Raw genomic sequence first — 25,468 nt, 5'->3', positions numbered from 1 at the left:
TAGAGTCATGTAGGTTTTTGTTTTTATATGCTTGAATTTTAAGCCGTCTGTTGTTTGTGTGTTTATTTTAAACAAGCCATGTGTAAAATCTTCCAGAGTCTTTCCACTACCATAGTGAATATTGCTCAGCTGGCGCATCTTTCCTGGACACCACCCATTACCCACAATGCAGTGTTGCATGCAGCAACTTTGGTGCTTTTTTTGAAATTATTTATTTGCACCCCTTTGCTGTCTTATGAGAATATATACATTTGTCTGTATCCCCAGCATCTAGCCCATGAACACTCAGTAAATCTTATTAAAGAAAAAAGTCTCCATTCTTCCCCAACTATCCTCCTTAAGTAGGACTGGAGTAGATCTACTTGCATTATTATTATTGTTGTTGTTGTTGTTGTGGGGGTTGAACTCTGGGTCTGGGCACTCCCTCAGCTCTGTAGCTCAAGGCTAGCGCTCTAGCACTTGAGCCACAGCGCCACTTCCGGCTTTTTCTGCTTATGTGGTGCTGAGGAATCGACCTAGGGCCTCATGCATGCAAGGCAAGCACTCAAACACTGAACCACCTTCCCAGCCCTATAAAACATTTTAAATTGGAGGTGTTTTGTCTTTGCTGTGTATAGCAAAAATAAGGGAGGAAATAGGAGGAGGATCTTCTGTCCTAAGTCTTTGTACCTCTTGAGTGAGAGGAGCTGGCAGCAGGAAAGTGTGGGGAGTATCCTGGACCTGCAGGTAAATATCTGATTCCCTTTCTAGCTATGAGGTGAGCTACTGTGGCTTGCTTAGATTATTCCTTACTCTTCAATTGTCATGATGTCAGCCTTAATAGTTGTATTTTATTCTGACACAGTTACTTAAAAAAAAAACAAACAAACCAAAAAAACCTTTATTTTTCAGTTAGGATATTGTAAGAGGATGAACTAAAACTAAAGATCCTGACCCTTTCCTCCCTGCTGTCTTCCAAGAGAGGGATTTCAAGACACTTTTTCTTTTAAAAAAAATCACCTTTAAATAGTTGTACAAAGGAGTTGCCATTTAACAAACAGTTTATGATCAGAAAACTCTTTAGCCTTCAGATGAAGTTAGTTTTAGTGTAACCCCAGTTTTATTGCTTTATATGTAGGCAAACTGGGGTTCTGTAGAGAAAATGAGCCAATAGGATCTAGGTAGATACATTGATGGATAGAAGAGATCTATGAAAGGAATTGGCTCATGTGGTTGTGTAGACTGAGAAGTCCCTTCGTGTGCAAAATGTGAAGAACCTAGGAAGTCTGGTTGTGTGATCTGGTCCAGGGCTTCAGAATCTGAGAATAAGATTCCAGTCTAGATCTTAAAGGCTGGGAGCTATGACCATAGATGGCCTAGTACAGAAAAAGACATCCCAGCTCTAGCAGGGAAGAATTTGTCTATCTCTTTTATATTCAGGCCCCACAGGTTTAGACAATGCCTTCCCAAACACAGCAGAAGTAATGTATTGATAACTATGTGGGCATCCCTTAATTTTATATATAAAATTAATCATCAAGAAAGAATGAAAACCTTTTTCTAGTGGTAGGTAGTTTGACTTTCTCTTACAACTGATTCCATGAGAACCTTGAGGTTTCTCTAGAACTCTTTGGTCTTCAGAACTTCAGCACCCATAACTGATTTGATAATGTTTGGATATTTGCAGTGTGAAAGGTACTGTGCTAAATGCTCTATATACATCATCTAAGTGGTTAAAACAGCTCTTTGTGGTTTGTGCCGGCCATGTTTAACAGGTATGCCAGCTGAAGCATGGATAGGTAAATTGATCTTCTCAAGTTACATGGTTGGTGGTTTGCAAGGTCTGGCTTCTTGCCCAGGACAGTGACTCTGGGTCTGCAGTTCTAACAACTGTTATGTGCTTAAATGTCACAGACAACCTAAATGTTCTCTTTCACAGCTGGTGTATTTGTCTTTGTAGAACAATTGATATCACAGACTGATTTCTGTGAAAATATTTCTATACAGGTGACTGACTGGTGGAAAACCAGTAACTGAGAATTTTCACCTAGTGCATATTAGGTCTAAATGACTGACTGCAGCAGGAAGGAATTTCAGTGTCCCCTGTGTATTACCATCTAGCAAGTGTGGAAATGACCAGAAGCAGCAGTCCTGAGATTTGTAATATAGTATTTTATTATTGGTTACTACTCAAGAGAGTAACCATCTTTGCATATCTTCATTCTTGAGATTGAACATTGTATCCTAGAAGAGTGATGACCCTATGTCAAACAGCCTTCATGTTCAGATGCAAGTTGCAGAAACATAATAACTGCATTTTGTTAACTTGTCCTGTAAAATGAAACAAATCTTGGTAATCTTGAAGTCTGTTAGAGAAAGTTCAGACTATGTCATTTCCTGCCCAACTTGAAAGGAAGATTCAAAAGCTAGGAAAGACAGGATGAATGTGGAAGACTCATGATGGCTTTGCTACCAAATTGGAATTGGAAAAGTCCCCTTAAGCAATCACAGCAACTTGGGCCTTTTCTGACTAGTTAAATGCAGTTTTGAATTCGATTATTCTTAAAGGCTCTTTAAGTGCCAAGAGTTCTATAACTTTACTTACCCCACCAAACCAAACCTGACAGGATTACAGACGTTTTTTGTGCTCTTTTTTTTTTTTTTTTTAAGCCACCGACATTAATGAAGCCCCAGTAGTTTCATTAGAGCAGATTCAATGCATCATTACATTTCACTCTGATGGTAAGGGCCTGCCAGTAAGGGCTGCCTTCCTGGCCAGGGCTGGGAGAGAGTTGGGGCTGCTGGTGATTAGCGTCTGGCCCACTTGCTTGCTTTGCCTGCCTTTCCTTCCCACTCCTGGCTGTGCTAATTGCCTCTCCTTGCTAGCTGAGACCTGCCTTCTTCCCTAGGGCTAAGCCCAATTTTGGAACCTTGAGCTCTCATTGTGTTAACTGGATTTCGGTCTTGTCCCTCAGTTCCTGTCTGTAAGACTTGAACACGTGAAGCACACATTTAGCAAGTGAACCCTGGCTGTCCCCTGGCATTTGCCTGTACCTTCTTCTGCCAAAAGAATATAGATTTTTTTTCTTAAAAACCCCAACTCAATGAACAGCTTAGTCTACTTGTCTGAATTTCTGCGTACCCCATGAAAGCTATCCATAAATTTAGGAAACATAAACGTTTTTTTAAATAGAGTGAACATATTCTTGATGATGCATACATTCTCACACACAACACACAACCTTCTCTCATTTTCTTTTTTTTTTTTTTTTTTGTCAGTCGTGGGGCCTGAACTCTGGGCCTGGGCGCTATCCCTCAGCTCTTCAGCTCAAGGCTAGTGCTCTACTACTTGAGCCACAGTACCACTTCTGGCTTTTTTCTTTTTGTTTATGTGGTGCTGAGGAATCAAACCCAGGGCCTCATGCATGCAAGGCAAGCACTCTACCACTGAGCCACCTCCCCAGCCCTCTTCTCTCATTTTCAGAGTGCTTCACATACATCCCGGTGTTAACTCTTCTTGAGTTCATTTACTCTACCTTTTCTGCTTTGCCTGTGTTACCACACCTTTCTCAGGGAGCCCTCCCATGCCAGATTGGGCCTCTTTGGTTCCCTGCAGTTTCCTGAGCTCCCCTATCAAGCTCACACTCCTAGTAGGCAGGCCAATTCCTGGTCAAGGTCCCGCCATGTGTTGGGAAAGTGCATTTGGTACTGAAGTTGTCTTCCATATCTTTTCTACAATAGACCCAAGGACCCAACACAGGCACCATAGGGAAGCCTTGGCATTCTTGCCATTATTTGCCAGTGACTCAGGAAGCCTAAAACTCTATTAGTGACTATATTGATTACTTCTCTTGGCTTTGCCATCTCAGTGCCATAGTGACACATCTGCATTCTTTAAGAGGGGTTCATCCACCTAAAGTTTCAGAGGTCTCAAAATACATAATTACTGGTGGAATTAATTTAGATCTGTCTTGAGGAACAAGCTCTATCCTTGTCACAGTATTGATTTCATTTCTCAGTTATCTTTTATAAAATGTGCTCTTCAAGTATGTTTTCCTAGAAGGCTTCCCAGTATTTCAGACCAGCTGCCTAAGGATCCTTGGGGTAGGAAGGATGCAGTTTTCTGATGAGAAAAGGCAGATAGATGTCCCTTGGAAAATAAGGCCTAATAATGACAGATAATTGTACTGAAGGGGTTAGACTTTGTAGCAGGTGTGTAAGTGTGAGTTACAGGAAGTAACCCATCATCATTGCTTCTCGGCAGTAGGATTTGAGCCCAGGGAGTTGGACTTTGGAACCTGTCTTCAAAACCTGTAAGTTGCCATGGTCAAAGGACAAGTGCACAGTGAGAAATGTACAGGGAAATTCTGAGGCGCTGGTTTCCCTTCTTATATCGCAGAGTGACTCTGACAAGAAGATAATGTATATGCTTCCATGAATGGGGTGCATGACATCTTTTATTTCAAACATGGTGTTGAACAGTCTCTGATATTAGTATGTAAATAAATAGTCCTGTGCGGTAAGTGCTTGAGCAGGCCTATAATCCCAGCTACTCGGGAGGCAGAAATCAGGAAGATCTAGGTGCAAAACATTAGTAAGACTGCATCTCAAAAAAAATAGGCTGAAGAAAAGGTCAAAAGCTATGTACATATGACCAGATAAGATGATGTTAAGTAAAATGAACCCCAAGATAGGGACACAAGTGGCTTATTCTTTCTTGCTATTGTTTCTAATATATTTATAATGTACCATGTGATTTTTTTTTTTTGGTTTTGAATGTTCCTCCCTCACAGTATAATCTGTTTGTTTTCACTGTATTTGATGTTGCTCTAATTTGGGGAGGGGAAGGGAAAAAACAAAATGTTTAAATAGGGATACAGGTTGACCCACTGTAACAATGAGATGTACAAGGCACTATGTTGAAAAACGAACTTTACAATTTAGGCAGGGGTGTGTGTGTGGAGGGGGTGAGTGTAGTTGTGGAGGTGGGAGGGAAGGGATAGTAGAGAAAAACGGAGGAGGAGGCAACAATGCTTGATAAGAAATGTACTCATTACCTTGCTCATGTAACTGTAACCCCTCTGTACAGTATTTTTTATGACCCTCTGTACAGTATTTTACAATTTAAAAAAGCTTATTAAAAAATAGGCTGAGTGTGACTATGTTACCCCAGTAATGCTACATATAGGGGAGGTGTGGGTAGGATAATTAAGGTCTGGGAAAAATGATTTATGCTATCCCAAAAATATCAAAAGCAAAAAAGAGTTTGAGGTATGAATCAAATGGTAAAGCACCTACCCAGAAAAGGTGAGGCCCTGAGTTAAATCCTAGTACTGCCAAAAATCAATATTACTAGTGTTTGTAAATTGATACATTGCAATCTCATCATTCCTTTTTACCTTATTAGCTGAAATTTTACTACTAGTATACTTTAACTGAGGGCTTTACAGATGTTTGGATTGCTTGCTTGGCTGAGTCTCTACCACTTGAGTCATATACCCAACCCTGCTTTACACTGTTATTTTAGAGATGGAATCTCAGTGACTTTTTTGTTTTTCCTTTCCCTCCGCTGGCCTCAGACTTTGGTCTTGTGAATCTATCTCAGTCTCCTGCACAGCTAAGATTACAGAATGAGCCACTAGCACTCACTGTTTGTTTTTTTTAAATCTTTGATTAATATTAGGTGAGTTAAAAATATCTGAAAGTAATTTTTAAGTGGAAAAGTGAAGCAGGGTTTATTCAGAATTAGCATTTTGACCGCCTAAAATTAAAGTTAGTGCTCTCATAAAACAAGTTGATGTGATGGTAATTTCTGCTTAGCAGTTTGAAGGGCTTTTATTAAGTGTGGTTTATGTCATCATTTTCTGTATCACAGGATGTGCTGTTTCTCAAGTGCACAACAGATCTCTCTGAGGGCTGTTTCTCAGGCCGCTGGGCTCATCCTGACAGGAGAGGTCCCAGGTCCTTCCTCTACTGCCAAAGCATTCCAGGTGCAGGAATTGATACCCTGCTCCACAGAGAATCACTTAGAGCAACCATTATTTTTTCCTCTGTGACATCACACATTGTGAAACCCAGAATCCAAGCGTAGGAGTGGTCTTAGATGCACATAGAAGAGCATCTTCCACTGTCTGTGGAAGGTCTCCGAGGCTATTAGAAATGTGATGATGGCTTAGACATTAGCTGAGATGAAATATGTGATTTGGAATGCATAGAAAAATATGCAAAAAGTAGAGGTTATTAGCTGAAACAACAGTATCTGTGTTAGTCTTGTTTTGTGTTTATAAAATCCACATTTGTTTCTGTGGCAGCAATGTGAGGAACCAGCTTTATAAAGGTGTTACAGTAGTCACCTGCGGATGAGAGAATGCTTATATTTCCTCATTTTTGCTATTATTTTCTTCTAATTGTTTATATGGCCCAACAACAACCCATCTTTTTTTTTGTCAGTTGTGGGGCTTGAACTCAGAGTCTAGATGCTGTCCCAGAGCTCTGTTGCTCAGGGCTAGTGCTCTACCACTTTAAGCCACAGAGCCACTTCTGGTTTTCTGGTGGTTAATTGGAGATTAGAGTATCATGGACTTTTCTGCCCATGCTGCAAGCCATCTTTTTAATGAGCATTGTCACTTAGTATTCTTTTTTTTTGGTGGGGGGTGGTCCAGTCGTGGGGCCTGAACTCTGGGCCTGGGTGCTGTCACTCAGCTCTTCAGCTCAAGGCTAGTACTCTACCACTTTAGCCACAGCGCCACTTTCGGCTTTTTACTTTTTGCTTATGTGGTGCTTAGGAATCGAACCCAGGGCCTCATGCATGCAAGGCAAGCGCTCTACCACTGAGCCACCTTCCCAGCCCCTCACTTACTATTCTTTAAGATGATCTCAGGCCAAGTGTGGAAGTCCCCACCTGTAATCATGGCTTTTTGAGAGTTGGAGTAAGATCACTGTCTGAGAGCAGCCAGGACAGCAAGTTAGACCCTATCTCATGAAACAAGCTGGATGCGGTGCTTACATGTCAGTAATGCCACAGTTACTAGAGTACCTGTAAGTCCCAGCTACTCTAAGGCAGAGGTCAGAAGATTGGAGTTGGGCACAAACAAATTAAGGGGGTGGCTTTAGTAGAGTAATGGAGGCCCTATGTCAAACAAACAAAAAAAGGGCTCTGCCTTAGCTATTTTTTCCTCAGTAGACTTTTTTCACCAGCTAACATAACCATATATTACTTACTTTGTTGGTCTACCTTTACTTACTAGTACTTTTTGAGGACTGGGTAATATCCAATGAATATTGAGTTCTTTAAGTAATATTGCAGGTTACATATGAGTTTAAGTTAAATGCTAACTATAGTCTTATTTATTTTGTGGTGGTTCTGGGGCTTGAATTCAGTACCTGGACACTGAACCTTAGCGTTTCTGATCAAGGTTAGCATACTACCACTTGAACTCCACTTCTGCCTTTTTTGATGCTTAATTGGAGATGAGAGTCTTACAAATTTTCTTGCCCTGGCTGGCTTCAAACCATGATTTTCAGATCTCAGACCTTGGCCTCCTGAGTAGACTAGGTTTACGGGAATGAGCCACCAGCTCCCTGCCAAACTTAATGATGAGTTAGTTTTAATAAGGAAAGGTTCTAGAACTGACAGCTGAACTTAGTTCAGAGTACCCCATTGTACCATGTATGTAGTTTGTATTTATACTCAGAGAAGTGATATGTGCAGACAACCTGATTGGCTGAAGCTGGCATTTTTCTAATATGGCCATATTTAGCTGGTATAATTTGCCAACACTCAGGTTGTTTGGCTAGGTGGTATAATTTATGTGAGGTTACAGCTTACTTTCAGATCAAACTATTGTTTACCTTCATTATATAGATGCTGCTTTGGGCCAAACTTTATCGCCCAGGTAGTGAGACAAGTTTAGACTTAATTTAAGAGCCTAATCTGCAGCTGAGATTAGAGTCATACGCCTGGTGCATTTCTGTCACTTCAGATCTGCCAATTTCCAGGATTCTATTGTTGTTTTCTTAATGGAACTAGGCTCAAGGAAATAAGAGCGACAAAGGGCTAGATGGGACAGTTTTTCTTCCTAATATGCTTTTTCCTGTGAGGCTAATTTTGCATTCCTGCATTATGTCTCCCACACCAAATGTTACTGCAAAGCTACAATGTGGGAAGTTCCTTGGAGGGTTTCTTAGAGTTTTATTTCCTCCAAGCTGTACATTCTCAAGAACAAGGGTCAACAAAGCAGTGCTCTGCCTGTTTTTGTACAGCCTGGGAGCTAAGGGTGAGTTCTTACATTTGAAATTGACTTGATGATCAGGAACTTAATTAAGTGAAGTTTTACCTTCCCCATTTCCACAGTAAAAGGAATTGTAGTCTCATTAGTTTACCACTTTGCTCATTAAAAAATAATAATAATTGTAGCACTTGTTAAAATGGTAGGGAAGATTTGAGCTTGGCTTAAGCTTTTTTTTTTCTGATTTTAAAATTTTGTTGTTTACTTTTAACATAATGCAATAATCCATTTTTGCTTAGCATAAAGCCTTCTCATTCATCAATTTCTAAAAGGCTTGTACATAAGCAGCAATCCTTTACTGTCTAAAATCTGTGACTCAAGCAAAGACAGCTGGACACAACTCATGAGCATTCAGAATACTACACAATTGGATGTTGGCTTAAGCTTTTGTCCTGGACTAGGACAATGGGGACTGGGACTAGGACTAGGGCAATGGGGAGAGAGTCTGGCTCCACTCCAATTGGAACCAGGTGGGGTGTTGTTAAATCCCAAGGAGGTAAGTAGAGGGACCATCGGATGGAAAATTAAAAAAAAAAGGGAACTGTGCTGAACTGACCTGACTCTTCATTTGAGAAACCATCAGCCTTAAGCTCAGATTTCTGAATCTACAGAGTCCAAAACCACTGGATCACTCTCCAGATGGGATCAAATTCTTCATCATCCCCACCCCCATCTAGCACCCTGGCTTGCCTTCAGTAAGAATACTGTCAGGTCAGTTCAGCATAGTTCCCTTCTTTTTAGTAACTTTCCATGCAGTGGCCCCTCTACTTACCTCCTTCTTTGGAATTTAACAACACCCCACTTGGTTCCATTTGGAGTGGAGCCAGACTCCCTCTCCATTACCCTAGTCTTGATGTCCAGGACAACAGCTTGAGACAAGTTCAAATCTTCCCTACCATTTTAACAAGTGATACAGTTATACTACTACTACTACTACTACTACTAACTACTAGTTATTGTTGTTTTGATGATAAAAATTGTGGAAATTTCCCCTTTGTTATGTGAATACCTATATACTGTATTCTAGATCTTACCTCTTGGCTTTTCTAAAGGTTTCTTGGCATTCCCAGGTGAGCGATAACAGCCTTTCATTTAAACAGGAAGCTTTGCCCTCAGAGTACTGTCTACAGTCAGAAATGGCTTATCTGATTTTAACCTTTGTAATTTTCTTTCTAGACTTAGACCTTGGTCTGCTGCCTGTGTCTGTTTATGCCCGACCACCTGTTCCCTTCCCCTTCTTCCCTTCCACCCTGTTCTCCAACGTCTCCTCTCATGGGAATTTCTTTTATTTGTATATATGCTAGCCTTCTCATGTTGTAACACTCTCCATTGTATTTACTGTACTTAAAAAGTCAAGTCATGGTCTTTCTAGCATTTTCACTTGTGTGTGCTGTTACTGAGTTAGGTGGAGCCACCTGTCGATGTTTTTATCTAGTGCTGTGTCCCCTGTGATAGTTCTGTGTCAGGACCAGCAGACTTCTGGATCGTTTCCTTCTTTTCTCTGGTCTGGTGAGGGAAGTCCTGGTGTTTCCTTGGTGTCTCTCCTCCCCTGCCCCTTGACTCTGCTCTTGAAACAGAAGACAACTTGTGTGTGCTCGGGGCGGCGGCGGTGGGGGAGGGGGGCGTGTGGGTGGTGGTGCAGTGGTGGGCCAGCCCTTGGCAGCTGCAGCTGCTAGCACAGTTCACCTGGCAAATTATATGATGTTAGACCCCACTGAGACTCTGAGATAATTGCCACAGAGAACATTTAGTTGCGGGGCGGGGGTTATAGAAGGTTATGCTTGTGTCTGGGTGCAGATATACTGACATTTAGTTTATTAAGTGATGGCGTGGTGCGGCAGGATTCAAGAACCAGGCAGGAGTAAAGGCCCAGCCCGAAAGGACCCACTCTTTGGGTGTACAGGATGTACTTATGGTGTTGCATGCTTAGTAATTCCTGGGAGAAGGCTGGGGCTGGGAAAGTGGCTCTAAACAAAACACTGATTAGACTCTCCCAGTGGGAGCCCAGCCAGGCTTTATCTTCCTCCTCAGCTCCTCCCCGCAGCACCTGGCAGTTGGGTGTGGACCAGGATGGAGATGGCACTTGAAGTAATTGGTGTTCAAGACTATTTAACTTTGCTCCACTTTAACAAACAGTTATTTCTGTTTACGTGCTCATTAAGAGTAATAATTTTGTTAAGTGAATTTTATCCTTGCTTTCTATCCCTCCCCACCTCTCTCCCTCCCTTCTGTCTTCTCTTCCTTCCCCTCTCGTTCCTCCCTTCTCTTTCCTCCCATCTCTTTCCTCCCCTCTCTTCCCTCCCCTTTCTTCTCTCCCCTCCCTCCTTCCCTGAGTCCGTCCTTCCTTCCTTCCTTCCTTCCTTCCTTCCTTCCTTCCTTCCTTCCTTCCTTCCTTTCTTCCCTCCTTCCCTGTACTGGACTAGACGCACTAAAAACCAAGGCTAGCATCCACAGAGGACCTCTTTGGGGGAAGGGGACCTATTATTTTAGGGAATGACCCTGTTAGAACCCCCTAAATGAACATCCTCTGAGCTACTTTTTGTATACTTTTTGGTTAAGGCATTTTCTTGACACTAGTAGCAGAAATGTGAAAATACAAACAGACCCAGGACAAGGCTGAAAGATGAGAAGGTGTTCTGGAGGTGTGAACAGAGCACAGGAGTGCTATGGGCCAAGGCAGGTGGGATCAGATTGCTATAGCAATGGAACTTCCACCTCTCCTCTCCGCCCCCCTCAGACAAAAGCTGAACCACTAGAGAAGTACATTCTTAACAGCCTGGAAGATTCCCAAGAATCAAAACTATAGGGAATGGCCAAAAAAGTGGGTGAGGTGAGTACTCAGCCAGGAATTAATGATCTTGAAACTGATGCAGCTGTCTGCTTGCTCTGTTTGCTACTGGGGTTGGTGGTCAGGTTTGCCTCTGGCTTAGTTTTAAACAGATGGAGAAGTTTGCCAAGACCAAACAGTGGATAACTAGGTAACAGGAAGAAGTTCTCCTGCTCCAGGTACTCATCCTGTGTCTCTGCCTCTTCTTATGAGACTACAGAGATTCCTAAAGTTTTGCATTTGTAGAGACAGTTAGTTTTGTTACCTGTCCACTGTAGTTTTCATATGTGCTAATGAAATCCTCTGCTGTAACCACTGCTGATGCATCCAGCCACTAATTTGTTCACAAGAGCAAACAACCCACAGAAGTCAGTAGACGGAGGAAAAAAAGTTGACAGAATCAGCCAGCATCAAGTCAGCATAGCAGAACGATTGGCAGAAAGCTACCTAACCCAGGAAAGTTCTAGCTCATTGTCTCCAATGCAAGGGAATAGCGATTGGTAGGCTGAGAAAGGTTCATGGGAAAGGATGAGAAAAGGATTCCTGAGCAGTTCACTGCGGGTTTATAATGCTAATAAGAGTTGGCTCCCATCACTAGATGGGCTGAAGGGCAAAATGGAAACAACTCAGGACCTAGAAAATTAGTGGTCTGGAAAATTGAGCAGAGGATTTATTTAAAAATTCAAAGCAGAAGGATTAAGATGAGAATTAAGAAATGTGGAAAATAGATCACCTATCAACTAGGAGCAGACGAAGCAGGGGAAACAAAAAACAGGCTGGGAAATTCTTTGACTCTCAGATGCCATCAGGGAAGCAAAGAGGATAGCTAATGACTTGGAAGAGCTAGTTTCTCTACAAGTGTGGATTTCTTTGTCCCACCCTTTGAATAGCCACTTCTTTAGGCCTCTCTGTCTATCCCAACCCCCACATTTAGAGTTCCTCAGGATCTCTCAACCAGTTAGGACCCAAATGGTATGCTTTTAACACAGCACCTTTTCCAATTTTGATTTGCTTCATGCAGGTTAATTCAAATCATGGGTTAAGAACCTGTTTATATTTTTACCCATATTTCCCTGAATTTTCTGTTGCTAACATTTTACTCCTTATTCATTTGTTCCTTCTGTCTTATCTATGCGTAACAAAAGACATTTAAAATCACTCCAGAATGTTACATCGTCATCTTTTCCACCTTTTTATACAAATGATCTTGACCTTTTCTTTAAGGTCTTTGGTCATGGTAATACAATTTGGATGGCTCAGAATTATAAAGAAATTTTTGGCATATTTTACTGAGTTCATTTAGCGAGTTTTCTCCCTCACCACTCTTTATGTTTTCCTCCCACACTTAATTTAATCATGCTCACTGAAAGTTGAAGTATTTCTCTCACAAAGGAAGTTAGCTCGCAGCTTAGAGGTGTTTGCAGCTCCAGGGGAAGTTCTCAGGGATACATAAATGGACTTTGCAGCCTCAGTGAAATGTTAAAATTTGGGATAGCTAGCATTTCTGTACTTTTCATTACTCTGTGGTTATATAATATCCAGTCTCCGGTCACAATCTTGTGTCATAGTGAAACCTAAATGTATAAAATGTGTAAATGTATTTTAGGATCCAGGCATAAAACAACCATAGGTTAGTGGTATCCAACAGTATTTACCCGTAAATTCATGGCTGCTTTTTCCTAGCAATTAGATATTTCCTGTGGTAAAATAAGGTGGTTCTTACTTAAAAAGGGCTAAAATATGGGGGAAAGTATGTTAGGACATTGTATTGGAGTAGTACAAGAAGGAAAACTAGACATTTTGATAGATGTTCGAGAGGATAAACTAGTAATATCTGAGACATAAGCTTCCCTACACCACTAGGGGCCAGTAAATTACACGTGCTATCTCTGTACTCTTCAGGGAAGGATCTTTGAACACAGGGACTTAAGCTCAGCCATATTTTTTTGTTTATTGCTTTCTATTTTTATTAGCATACTATAATAGTACACAGATGTTTCACTGTGATGTCATGATTTACTAATCAGATTTTGTGAGCACCTCATTGGTTAGTCTGTGAGAAGCACAGCGTCTAGGTAGAATTACAAGACACTCACTGACTGGGGAAAATGACTGGAAAACAAAGGCAGAGGGAGTTGGAGACATGGGAAGCCTTTAGACTTGGGTCTAAAGGTCTAACATCTGTAGGAGGAGCAAGGGAGGGAGGACCAGGGCAGGGAATGTTCTCAGATTCTCCTCTGATGACCAGCAAGGTCGGGCCAGCCCAGTGAGAACCTGTGCCGCCCACAGCCGAGGGTTCCCCACGCACCCCCAACCCACCCCCACCTCACCCACACCTCAGTGTGCACATGCACAAGGTGGACAGGTGAATAACAGCAGCACACATTGAAAAGCCTGAAATATCTACTAACTGGCCCATAACAGGAAAGTCGGCCTACTTCCATTTACTCAGGCCAGCTTATTCTAAGCACTTATTCTAAGTGCTAATTTCTAAATTAATTCTTCCCAGCAAGTAAGAATAGGAGAATAACAATGAGTAAAACAGGTGAGGTAAATTTGGCCAAAGTATATTATGTACATGTAAATATCACAGTTAACACCTTAGTACAATTATTTTATGCTAATTTATGTATAATGTATACTATATAAACATGTTAATGTGTAATTTATTATAATTATATATGATATTATAATTTATATATGTATAAATTAACATAAATATCTATCTATATTGGGAGTGGCCATCCTGGGGCTTGAACTCAGGACCTGGGCTTTTTCACTCAATGCTAGCACTCTTACCCACTTGAACCACAGCTCCACTTCCAGATTTTTGATGTTAATTGGAGAAGGTAATGGCCGAGGGGCTGAGGGGTGGGGCTTGGTGGAAGCAGGGCTAGGGGCTGAGAATGAGTGAGTGCTCATGGGTATAAGTTCAGGTGTGTGTTGAAAAGGTCCTAACATTACACTGTGATAGTCGTGGTGGTGGTCAGCAGTGTATATACACAGAAAATGACTGTCCTCTTCACTTAAGTGGGTACACACCATGTCTTAGTAAAGCTGTATAAAAGAACAAAATAAGCTATGCGCCAGTGGCTCATACCTGTAATCCGGGCTACTCGGGAGGCTGAGTTGTTAAGGTTGCAGTTTGAAGCCAGCCTGGGCAGAAAAGTCAGCAAGACTCATTTCCAATAAAATACCCCGAAAAAGCTAGAGGGCTGCTGTGGCTCAAGTGGTAGAGTGCTAGCTTTGAACAAAAGAAGCTTAGACATACCCAGGCCCTGAATTTGAGCCCCAGGACTAGCACACACACACAAAAGAACAAAAATAAGAATCTAGTGAGTCACATTGAATTCTACAAGGATTGGCACTTGCATTTTGTTTTGTTTTGTTTTTTCATAAGTAATACTACTGACTTTTCTACAAGCTCTTCTCCTGTCTGGACACATTCACTGACTGGAGCAGGACATTCTAGGTGATACACTTTAGTTCCTGTGAATAAAGAAAATGTTCTATCTTTCTTGACTCACCATAGTTTGGAGGGTTTTTTCTTTTTCTTTTCCTTTCCTTATTTTTTTTTTTTAATGGTTTCTGTGTTTGTTAGGCAGGTCCTCTAGCACTTCATCCATGGCCCCAGCCCTTGGTACTTGAGTTGTTGTATATAAGATATAAAACTTTATGAACAGGCCAGGCTTAGGACCCTCATCTTCTTACTTATACTTTCTGTGTAGCTGGGATTAGTGACGTATATCACCACATATGGCCTGCTAGCTGAGATGAGACAGTCTCTGTTTTTTGTCTGAATTAGCCTTGAATCACAACCCTCTTAATTTCAACCCCTAGAGTAGTTGGAATTACAAGTGTGGACCAGCATGCCTGGCATGACTTGATTTTTTTATTTTAACAGCCCTTCTCATGACTTGAAAGCACTCTGTTCAGGCAAATGTGTATTTAATTTACAGCATCTGCCATGACCAAGAAAGATCAGAAACTGTAGAGCACTTTTCTAACTTGACCAGAGAAAAAGAACTGTATGCCAAGAAAGAAAAAAAAAAGAACATATTAGTTAATATCAGTAGGAGCCAAACACTATGTTTTAAAATATCATATTTACTCCTTTTCTCATCTAAATGTGGCATGTAAACCTGACTATTGTATAGTTTTGTTTCTGGGAGTAAAAGCCTGACAGCCTCTTCAGGTGAACTTTGTGTCATTTCCCTCCCTTGAGGGACACGTCACTGAATTTAGGATCCACTGTAATCTAGCAGGATTTCATCTCCAGATCCTTAATTATGCTTGCAAACATCAATAATCCATCAGCATTTTTGTAAAAGAAGTGCATCTTCACAGTGCTCAGCATGTGTGGGGAAGGACGGGGTGGGGGTGGGGTAGTGCTGAATGTGTGTTTGGGACACACCTGTCCTGACACTACAACCGTTCTTTCCACTATAACCATGCTCCTTGCTACAGTAATCCTGACTGATTGTTCTTTCCAGCAGATGATGTCAAGAATTACATTGTTGGATGGAAATGTAGCCCTGAGTTCGGTTCCCAGTACTTAAAAATATGTACATACATACACGTCTGTTAAAGCATTACATTCCTCATATTGCCCTGAGTAGTTTTTTAGAGTCCTGAGACATGTTTTAGAAATTCATCTGTAAACGTTAAATTACTTTGTGATTTTGGCAATACAGTGTGTGGTTCCTTTTTTTTTTTTGGGTCCGGTCGTGGGGCCTGGACTCTGGGCCGGGGCTCTTCAGCTCAAGGCCAATGCCTACCACTTGAGCCACAGTGCCACTTTCGGCTTTTTTCTTTATGTGGTGCTGAGGAATCGAACCCAGGGCCTCAGGCATGCAAGGCAAGTGCTCTACCACCGAGCCACCTTCCCAGCCCCCAGTGTGTGGTTTCTGTAAACAGCTTTTGGGGGTTCCATTCCATTCTTGGACTTGGAATTTGCATGAACTGAAAAGAACTTTTCCATTTTTATGTAAGAAGTCTACAGTGAATCCTCCTTTCGTTGTTCAGTGTACGTGATACATTGAACTACCTCGGCACTGTGTTAAATGTTGGTGGACCTCTGACTCTTCTGAACTCCAGCATCCTCCCAAGTTGACTACAGATTATGTGCGGTTAACGTTATTAGTATAGATTGGAAGTGGGTATTTGCTTTACAACTTGGGCCAAGTTTTATGTTTTTATTGAGTTACCTCTGAGGAAGTTTGAAATTTCAAATATGTCAGCAAAAATATTGATTATGAATGGGTTTTAGGTTTATAATGATCTACGATATTATGCATTTCCTACTTCTGCAGTGCCCCCATTTCAAAAATTGAGTATAAAAGCTGTCTGCAGAATAGATTTATTCACACTGATTCTGTTTTCCTGCACAAAATCCTTAAACACACCAGTAATATAGAGATAGAATATATTAACTTGAGGTTGTAAACTATATTTTTAAGATTACAGTTATAACTTCTTAAGTGTGATGAAATGTCTTCCTTTTCACTCTCCTCAATAAAAATCTATCATTTATTGTACCAAAGGCTTTATGGCTGAGCAAGTGGCAGTCCCCTTGTTGGAGCAGGAATGACTCTCCAGAGAATGAATACAGCCAGCACCCTCATAGGCTTCTACACACTCTTTCTGTATTGGGTTTTATTCTTCACTCAGAAATGGGGTCCTAAAGTTACTGAGCTTGGAGTATGTGTATTTTACTTTTGTTTCCATGTTTTTGACTTTTTGGTTGAGAGTTTCCCATTACTGTGAAGATCGCAGTTTTATTCTAGATGTTTCTAAAAGTTAATGCAAAGATGACAGGAAATGAATCAGTGGAACCTCACTAACATCGTGAGGTGATTAGTGATCATCTTGGCCTGTCTTCACAGACTTTGTTTTGTCTGTAGCTAGATTCAGTAGGTGGCATAAGTTTCATGGTTTGGTTTTTCATTTCCCTTTCCTCCAGGTTTTTTGCTTTTTGGATTTTTTTAAAACTCCGTTCTTAATAGATGCATAAAGTTGTGTAGTGTAGAGGCAGGATGATTTAATTTTCTTAGCACTGCCCTCTTTGGTGGTGTGTGTTTATGTCTGCCACGTAGATCATGCTGGGATGAGGAGCTGGATGCACATATCTTTTTCTGGGATTTTGTGACTGAGTGGTTAGCACTGATGCCTGCCTACTTAGATGGCAAGGGTGGGAGCGAGGCTCTGATTACACATACAGCAGCATGGAAAGAGCCTGCTCCTCTTCACCTTGCTGGCTGGCCACATCTAGGTCTCAGTTTGCTTTCTAAGAACCTTTTGATTAGGAAAAATGCTGTTGTATTTTGCATGGGATTTTTTTAATCACTTATTTTCTTGGTCCTAATAATCTAAGCTATATCCTTGATTCAGTAACAAGCTTTGGCGAGGGGCAGAACACACAGAAAGAGACTTCGATTGCAAGTGACACCCTGATTTCATGAGTATTGAGGAAGGATCTGTTTCTTAGGACCAAAGAAATAATATAAACCGTAATGGCTTCTTCCTGGGTGTGTCTGGTAATGTTTATGAGGTAGATAAGATTCTTCCCATGCTATGAATGTGGGAACTCTGTTACTGAGAGCTGGTGGGATTTACTTACGAAAAACATAACTTGAAAGTGATTAATAGAGCTGACCCAAATCCAAGTAGGTTTGATTTGAGGAGTTCTTTAAATCTTCCCACAAAAATGCTTTGATTTTATATTATATTAATCTCATAGAATGACTTAGTTTTAGAAATTCTACTTACATTAAAAAAACATTGTTAACTGTCCATTTTTATTAGTTTTATTTAAAAATAATCAGTCCTGTTTCTCCCACTCCTCCTCCCTGTCCCAGGAACCAAAGATACATCACCCAAATTGACCAAGTGCTTTGTCCTATTGAGTTTCATCTCCAGCCCCAAAGGTTTATTTTTGTCTTTTAGGCAGAATAAAAGAGGATACCTAAAACTCTTGTACTGTTAGTCTCTGTATGCTTTGAGTTGCTGTTTTCTTCCTCTTTGAAGACTGCTCCTGGAAGTTCAGTAACGCCATGCATGGCGTGCATCTGTGAAGGAGAATTATCTGCCTCAAGGCTGGTGGTAGGGCTCCTGGCAGACAAGGGTGCCCTGTGAAGAGCAGAGGGTGAGGAGTAGATCATAGCCTGTAGAGTAGAACAGGCCTAACAGGGCGCCTGTGGCTCCTGCTTGTAATCCTAGCTACTCATGAGGCTGAGATCTGAGAATCAAGGTTCAAAGCTCAAGTAGTAGAGCACTCGCCTTGAGCTAAAGAGCTGAGGGACAGCACCCCAGTCCAGAGTTCAAGCCCCATGATTAAAATAATAATAAAGAATAGAACAGGCCTGGGTGCAGAGTTTTCCCCTGCTGTGCTACTGTGCTCAGGGCTATTTACCTGCCTCCAGTTTGTCATTTTCCCACCCTTGATATCTGGCTCCCCCCACTGTCACCCTGTTCCTGGCAACTTCCCATTGACACTCAGGATGCAACAGCGACATGAAGGTCCAGCCTGCAGGGGAAGCAAGGTGATCCAGGCAGGTTCTTCTCAGGAAAGGCCTGCTAGCGGGTTAGGCCCCATTGATTGTTTTTAGGATCAGTTTTTGCCTTCAGTGTATTTTTTAATGGACATTATTTTAATACTTGAGCTAGAACATAATGCAGCCTTCTGTGTCTGCTGACATGTGAACAGATTTGTGTGTTAAATTATAAATAATACCCAGCGTTATTGAAATGATATCTAGAAAATATTTTTTTGTAAGGTCAGTATTTTAATGGATCACGTGTAATGCATTTTTCTATTTAACTTTCCAGTCTTAAAATAAGTATTCAGCATGTGTAAGTTGATGGATTCTATAAATGTGCATCCATTCTTTTTCCCTGTATTGAACTTGGAGCTGGTGCCTGTTGACTACTTTCCCCTTTTTATTTTTAAGTTTTTGGCTAGGTGTGACAGGAATGATCAAAGATGTGACAAGATGTATGAGTTATTTCGGGGAGAGGGGAGGTCCCATTCTCTAAGCCATCTCAAAAATTCTGAGTAATAAATTATTTCTGAGAATCCCTCATAGGCTTCCACATAACGAGCTAAATTACTTTGATATTGATGGTGTATACCAGACAACTTATATTTTTTCTTGTCACTTTTAGGATTCTGAGTAACAATAAAATATCGGAGCTGAAGAACGGTTCGTTTTCTGGGTTAAGTCTCCTTGAAAGATTGTAAGTATTTTCATTATCATTTCTTCATCCTAGTTTACTGACTACATTTTCAATCTAAACATATGCTAAACCCTCAACTACTCAAAATTTTAAAAAGTTTTTTTCCTAAATTTGTCAGACAAAATGTTAGGCATTGAGTTTTGAAAAGTAAGTCATTACTTGAGGTGGAGGTCAGCAAATATCCCAGAAAGGGTCAGCTAGTAAGTGTAGGCTTTGTGGCAGTATGGTCAGTCACACTGACAGAGCCCTACCACGGAAACGTGAAAGCAATCATGGACAATAAATTTAACAGTACTTACGTACCAACGTTGGGATACGCCAATATAGTGAGAACAAATGCATCAGTGTGGATGTCTTCTAATAAAACTTTATTTACAAAACCAGCCATGGGACATATTTGGCTGATTACTGTAGAGAACGTGTTGAAATTCTGAATTTCAAGTGGTATATCTTATACGTAAATAGAAAAAAAACACATCAAGAGGAAGTTTTTATATGCATTTTATTCAGCTATCTATGAACCTACTAGTGTATTTTTGCCCCATTAAGTCTAGTTTTCATATGCTCCACTATGTTGCAAGCAGCAATTTTGGTAAATTTTAGGACACAGATAAATAATTGCTTGTTTTCTGCACGTTCTTCAAGGATCCTATTTCATGCTGTCTTTCTACGTACACATTAGGATAAAATGGCAGCTACACCGAATACCTTTATTTCTGTGAAGTTACAGACAAGTTTCACTTTTCTTCTCTTCCCTCTGCCTCACTCTCTCTCCTTTGCTTGGCTCTGCCTTGACCATTTCAACAAGGGGCTTCTGCCCCCAGACCCGACACTACGTTCTTGCTTAGGCTGCGGATGTATTATGGAGTCACAACACACAGCAAGCTCTTTATCCTTTATGTCCCTGTGGTATCATTTACATCACTGCCTGTAAGTTAGTTTATATGTATGCACTTGTACACACATACATATGTAGCACCTGTACCCACACTTACATATGTATACATACACTTAATATGTACTAAAGCATACAAGTATGTGCAGAAACACAAGACACCCGCTGTTTGCATGGCAGTCCTTGATTGTCAGATTTCTTTTTTCGGTGTGTGTCATCATATTCTACACAGTACATGAGCCTCAGAGGATTGTGGTTGCATTCTAACCTGCAGGCTTGCAACACTAGGAGCACTATGTCCTTTGTACCATTGCCTGACTGTTGCTCAGGAATGGGAATTTGGAACACTTTGATTGAGTTGACATGTATCAGAGATGTTGAAACAGGAATTTCTTCCCTGCCCAATGAGATACCTCAGGTATAGAAATTGTCACTGCTGACTATGGGTGGAGCTGACAGACCAGATACTGGAGTGATAGGATCACACATAGGACACCTCGGGGAGTTCTGTCAGGACCCTGCTAAAGCTCAATGTCCCTGCACCATTAGCATGTGTCAGGCAGTGAATTCCCATTGGGTTTTTGCTTCCTTGTAAAGAAAGGTTATTGAGAGAGAACCTCAAATGCAGCACATGGTAGATATGTTACGTGCCTACTTGATCATCAAAGGGATCTGTGTTGCCTTCCCTGGATGGGCATAAAGTGGCCTCTACTGTATGTAGAAACGCACTTTGTTGTTGGCACTTAGGCTTGCTATGGTCATCCTTAGTCACTATAGACACTGTGGCCACATGTCTGATAGTGTATGCTGTGGTGTATTACTGCCTTTCTTGTAATTATTTGTTAATTTCCTTTGTCTGTGACCTGATTGTCAGCCTTTTGTTGTTAATAAATCTCTGAATATGGTGGAAGCAAATTAGGCTGCTGTTGTGGATGGTATTAAGATTCAATGACTGGTTTTAGCCAGGGGCCTTTTATAAATGAATTTTGGAATACCACCTGTCTTTGGAAGAATAGGTGTGTGTGTGTGTGGGTATATATACACATCTGGACACATATAGCTATGGGAGACTATCGTATTAGCAAGTGCTACAGCCTAAGACCTCAGTCCTGGCCCTCGATCTGAGTGAGGTATCCTCTGTTGTCTACTCGGTTGAAGAGCATCTTTACCTGTATAGCATAGCAGTTGAGTATACATTGAAATCCAGATCTCAGTCTTAGCTTTACTGGTTCAAGAAAGAGAGAGAAGTGGAGGACAGGGACAGAGGTGCCTAGGTAGTGCTCACCACGTGTAGTGTCTTTGTGGGAGAGCAGTTCCTTCAAGGGAGGAAAAAGGAGTGGTATGAGTGGGCATGTACTGTTACTGCCTTGTGAAAAAGGACAGAGGAATAGAGTCAAGAGGAAGACCGGTACTTCTCCTGAGTCTTTCAGGTAGAAGCCTGAGAGCTGTTGTAGTTCCAGTCCTGCCCACCCTAAGCTGACCCCATCCCTCCATTGCAGGCCTCCCTTAGTGCTCTGGTGAGCCACCTGGTCTCTGAGTTCCCTGGGACCGAGGCTCTCACCACAATGTTACTTCTTCAACACTGTCGCTTTTCTGTTGGCTCAGCCTGGTACCTAAGTAAAGACACTATATTTTCATAAGTCCCTTGGAGAATTTCCTTAAGAAACATATTCAGCCACCTGGAAAGCTCACAGTCCAGAGTCAGCCAATTAGAGACCTCTGGCAATAAGAGCAAGGTAACAGAACAATCATGACACCTTAGGATGTGATTTAAAAGGTATTTGATTTAGAACAAGAGTTACTCAAATCAAAGGCAAAGTGGTGGCTGTAAAATGACTGAAGTCAAGTCATAGGAAATAAGGGCTCAGGATTGGCAGGGTGGGGTAGAATCGTCTGGCTGACTTGAATGAACTAACCAGCATCCTCAGCCGTCAAAGAGATCTGGGGCCCAAGCCATCTTTGGAATCTCTTTTGAGTTGAAGGATCATCTGTCTTTGACTTTGTAGAGTTAAGACATTTAGATTTCCTTGTGAATCCATTCATCCTTTTGTCTCTTCCCTATCTCCCTTCTTTTTCTCCCTCTCTCCCTTCTTCCTTGAAGAGTAACATTATTCTTATATATGTGCCATGTATTTAGTTATCTACTGATAATTAATGGCAGAATCGAAGTGTTTGACTTCCCAGTATTAACTCCACCCACAAGGATTGGACCAAGACTGCATTGATAGCCCAGCATCTTTTCCAGGCTGTTGAGGGTGTTCTAGAAAGAGGACTTTGAGGATAAGTTTCATAACCTCTAAAAAGGTGTGTGAAGGAAGTTGTTGTTTTTCCTGACTTTGTGCCTGGTACCTGGGATATGGGGTTGTGACTGGTGTTCATCCTGAAGGCACAGTTACATGTAGAGGATGGTGACTCTATGAGATGGATAAACCCAACCTTGAAAGAGCTACTCTTTCCAACTTCTGTGATGCCAGAGAATAGTCTCCTTGATTGCTGGAGGTGTTTTGAGTGAGGGTATGATGTTTTAAAGATATTTAATCACATACGTGGTTGAAAGAACTTCTGTAGTTTTGTTAAATCAATTCTTCAGCTTCTTTTCACTTAGTTATAATGGCCTAGTGTATTCTGTTTAGTTCTCTATCCTAAAGTTAAACATAGGCTTCCTAGAAATTCTGTGGCTTGGGGGGGGGGGGGGGGGGGGAAGTGGTATTAAATGAGAGAAACTTACTATAAATATCTTTTGGCAATGCCTGATTAATGTGGCATTATTATATATTATATAATGTCAAGAATGTTTATTATTAAAGAAAAAGTATATCTTTAAATCATGATACAGTGCTCAGTTATTCATGAGAGGTATTTTGTAGAAACACACAGTTCATCATTGACCAGACTTATATGCTGCTTTAGCTAAATCAGTTCTTCTTGTAGACACTGCTTAAAATCTGAAATGGAAAACTTACATGTTGAAAAAATGGAACTGACATTATGTGTTTCTATTTGTAGAGTTTTCTTTTTAGCTTATGCAAAACAAGTAGAAAACATATGGATTGGATTTTCTCATAAAAATCATCTCTTTGAGGTGTAGGGTTGGGGTTGCTTGGGATTGGAACAGAGGAGACAGGAAACTAAGTTAGGGCTGATGATTCATTGTACATCCTAGGGCTTACAACTTTATATACTTAAAAAGTTGAAAATTTTTAAGTTGGGGACAGAGATAAAATTTTACTATGAAAAAGTTTAAGTATACAGAACGTTGAAAAAGTGCCATAATCTCACAAATTTGTTTACTCTCTGATCTTTAAATTCTGTAGTTACTAGCAATTTAACATAATTTCCCTCCTATATTGGAACATGCCTGTACACTGACATATCTGCTATATCATTTGCGATCAGCTGCAGACACAAATATACTAGTGTTAAGGAAAATGTAAATAATAGTGAACGAGAAGCAGCATTCTCTCTCTTGAATATTGTGGTGACTTGAATATTGTGTCAGCCATCATTGACTGTAAATACTCTTGTATTAAAAGTTAGTTAATTAACATAGTTAACATAGTTTTGTCTCTCAGTCTTAGGCTTTTTTTGCCCATAATTTGTCTGTCCATCCCCTCCAAAATGGAGTGTCTCCTTTCTGGGCACCTTAGGTGTTTGAGAGATCAGGACAAGTTTGATCAGGTACCCTAAATGGAAGGATGCTGAGGAGAATGTTGAAGTAATTGGAGAAGTAGGAAAGAGGCTGTAGAAAAGCAAAAGTAACCCCCGAAAACTTGTGCTTAGTGTAGTGACTCATGCTTAATAAGTGTTAACTACTATTGGTGTTACCATTGTTACCTTCTGAAATGTCCTGTGGTCACTTCTCCTATTGGGTTTTCAGTGTTTGTATGTTTTGTTTTGTTTTCATTTTGTTTTGGGTATGTGCATGTGTGCACATATGTGTGGGTCTTGGGGCTTGAACTTAGAGCTTGACTCCTGAACTTAGGTGCTGTCCTTGAGTTCCTGTGCTCAAAGCTAGCACACTTAACACTTGAGCTACATTTCTAATTCTGGCTGTTTTGGAAAGAAGAGTCTCTGGGGCTTTTCTGGTCTGTCTTCCAACTGCTATCCTCAGATCTCAGTCTCCCGAATAGCTAAGATTACAGGCGTGGTGAGCCAGATAAGTGTTTGAATGATTTTTGAGTCTGTTCCTTCTGCTTCATGCCCTCAGAATGAAGTGGACAAAACAGGGCGCTGAGGGTCAGTTCTCAGCCCAGCTCCTGCAGGGTCACCTTACTAGCCAGCATAAGCAACTGTACTTCCCTACAAGCAGGTACTTGAAGTAACTGGGGAACACAGCTGCCTTGTTAGACAGTTGTGTGTTTGGGAATGGGGCATAAAGTCAATGTAACCTCTGTTCTACAGAGTTGTTCCTGCTGCAGTTTGTGGCCAGAGGAGGCCACACCATGAACCTGCCAGCCTGAAACCAGGCTACTCTCCTACTGACCTCCCCATGATGAAGGAGCTCCCAGGGCCACCTCTTGCCCTTCTCTGAACTTCCCATGAACTCTTAGGAGGCAGCCCGGAGACTGCTTCTACCTCAGGGGCCATCTGGGTCAAGGCAGGTGCCTGGGGATAAGGAACACTGGACTGTGTAGCGAACGGGGCTGGGTAGGAAACTTACTTTCTGCATGATTTCTTTTCTTCTTCTCAAATTACTATACCAATGGCTTGTTACTCTTATTAGTAGAACTTACAAGCAGTGTGGAAGTCCAGAGAGAAGAATAGGAATTGTGAGTTTCCTTGATTATCTTCTAAGACTTATTACCATTTGAATATGCACTTGTATAATGTCCTAATAATTTTGTGGTATTTTTACCTACTTGAGAAAATACCTTTAGAGGCTGAAGTGCAACCTCTCCACCCCCCCCCCCAAAAAAAGAAGGATAACTATCAACACTGAGATAGCTGTTTTCTATTATCTTAATTCTGATCAATGGTATGTTCAGTAATGGTAATCAGAAGAAGGTTTGTATATGTGTTTAATAGTTACTTCCTTTTAAAATACATTATGAGATACAAGGGAGTATGTCTCCAGTTTTCTTAAGTCCGACTGCTTAGAAAGCAGGTGCCTGCTGTACTCGGAGCTGGTAGAGTTTCAGAGGCAGTGTGAGGGTTGTGCCTAGGTAGGGGCTAGAATGTTAATGGTGGAACAGGATTTCCTAATGTGACCTGTGTCTTTGTGGTACCAGGTAGGCGTTACTTCCA

General features: G+C 41.1%; 1 protein-coding gene across 2 annotated transcripts in view; it reads left to right on the top strand.

Moving 5' to 3' along the window:
• The window catches only part of Adgra3 (adhesion G protein-coupled receptor A3), a 99,767-nt gene that overhangs the window by 10,462 nt on the left and 63,837 nt on the right, over positions 1 to 25,468 (top strand). The window contains exons 1-2 of one of the 2 annotated variants that reach the window (XM_042674796.1): positions 18,558 to 18,563; positions 19,258 to 19,329. Coding sequence is in view for 1 of the 2 variants with exons in the window: in XM_042674795.1 (XP_042530729.1) it covers positions 19,258 to 19,329 (72 nt within the window). In the remaining variant the exon portion in view is untranslated. Of the gene's footprint in view, positions 1 to 18,557; positions 18,564 to 19,257; positions 19,330 to 25,468 lie in introns of those variants that run through there. The other variant, XM_042674795.1, reaches the window with a different exon arrangement.

Source organism: Dipodomys spectabilis, unplaced genomic scaffold (genome assembly GCF_019054845.1).
Source record: "Dipodomys spectabilis isolate Male_0828 unplaced genomic scaffold, ASM1905484v1 ptg000021l, whole genome shotgun sequence".
Classification (NCBI taxonomy): domain Eukaryota; kingdom Metazoa; phylum Chordata; class Mammalia; order Rodentia; family Heteromyidae; genus Dipodomys; species Dipodomys spectabilis.
This window is presented reverse-complemented; position numbering and strand designations above follow the sequence as displayed.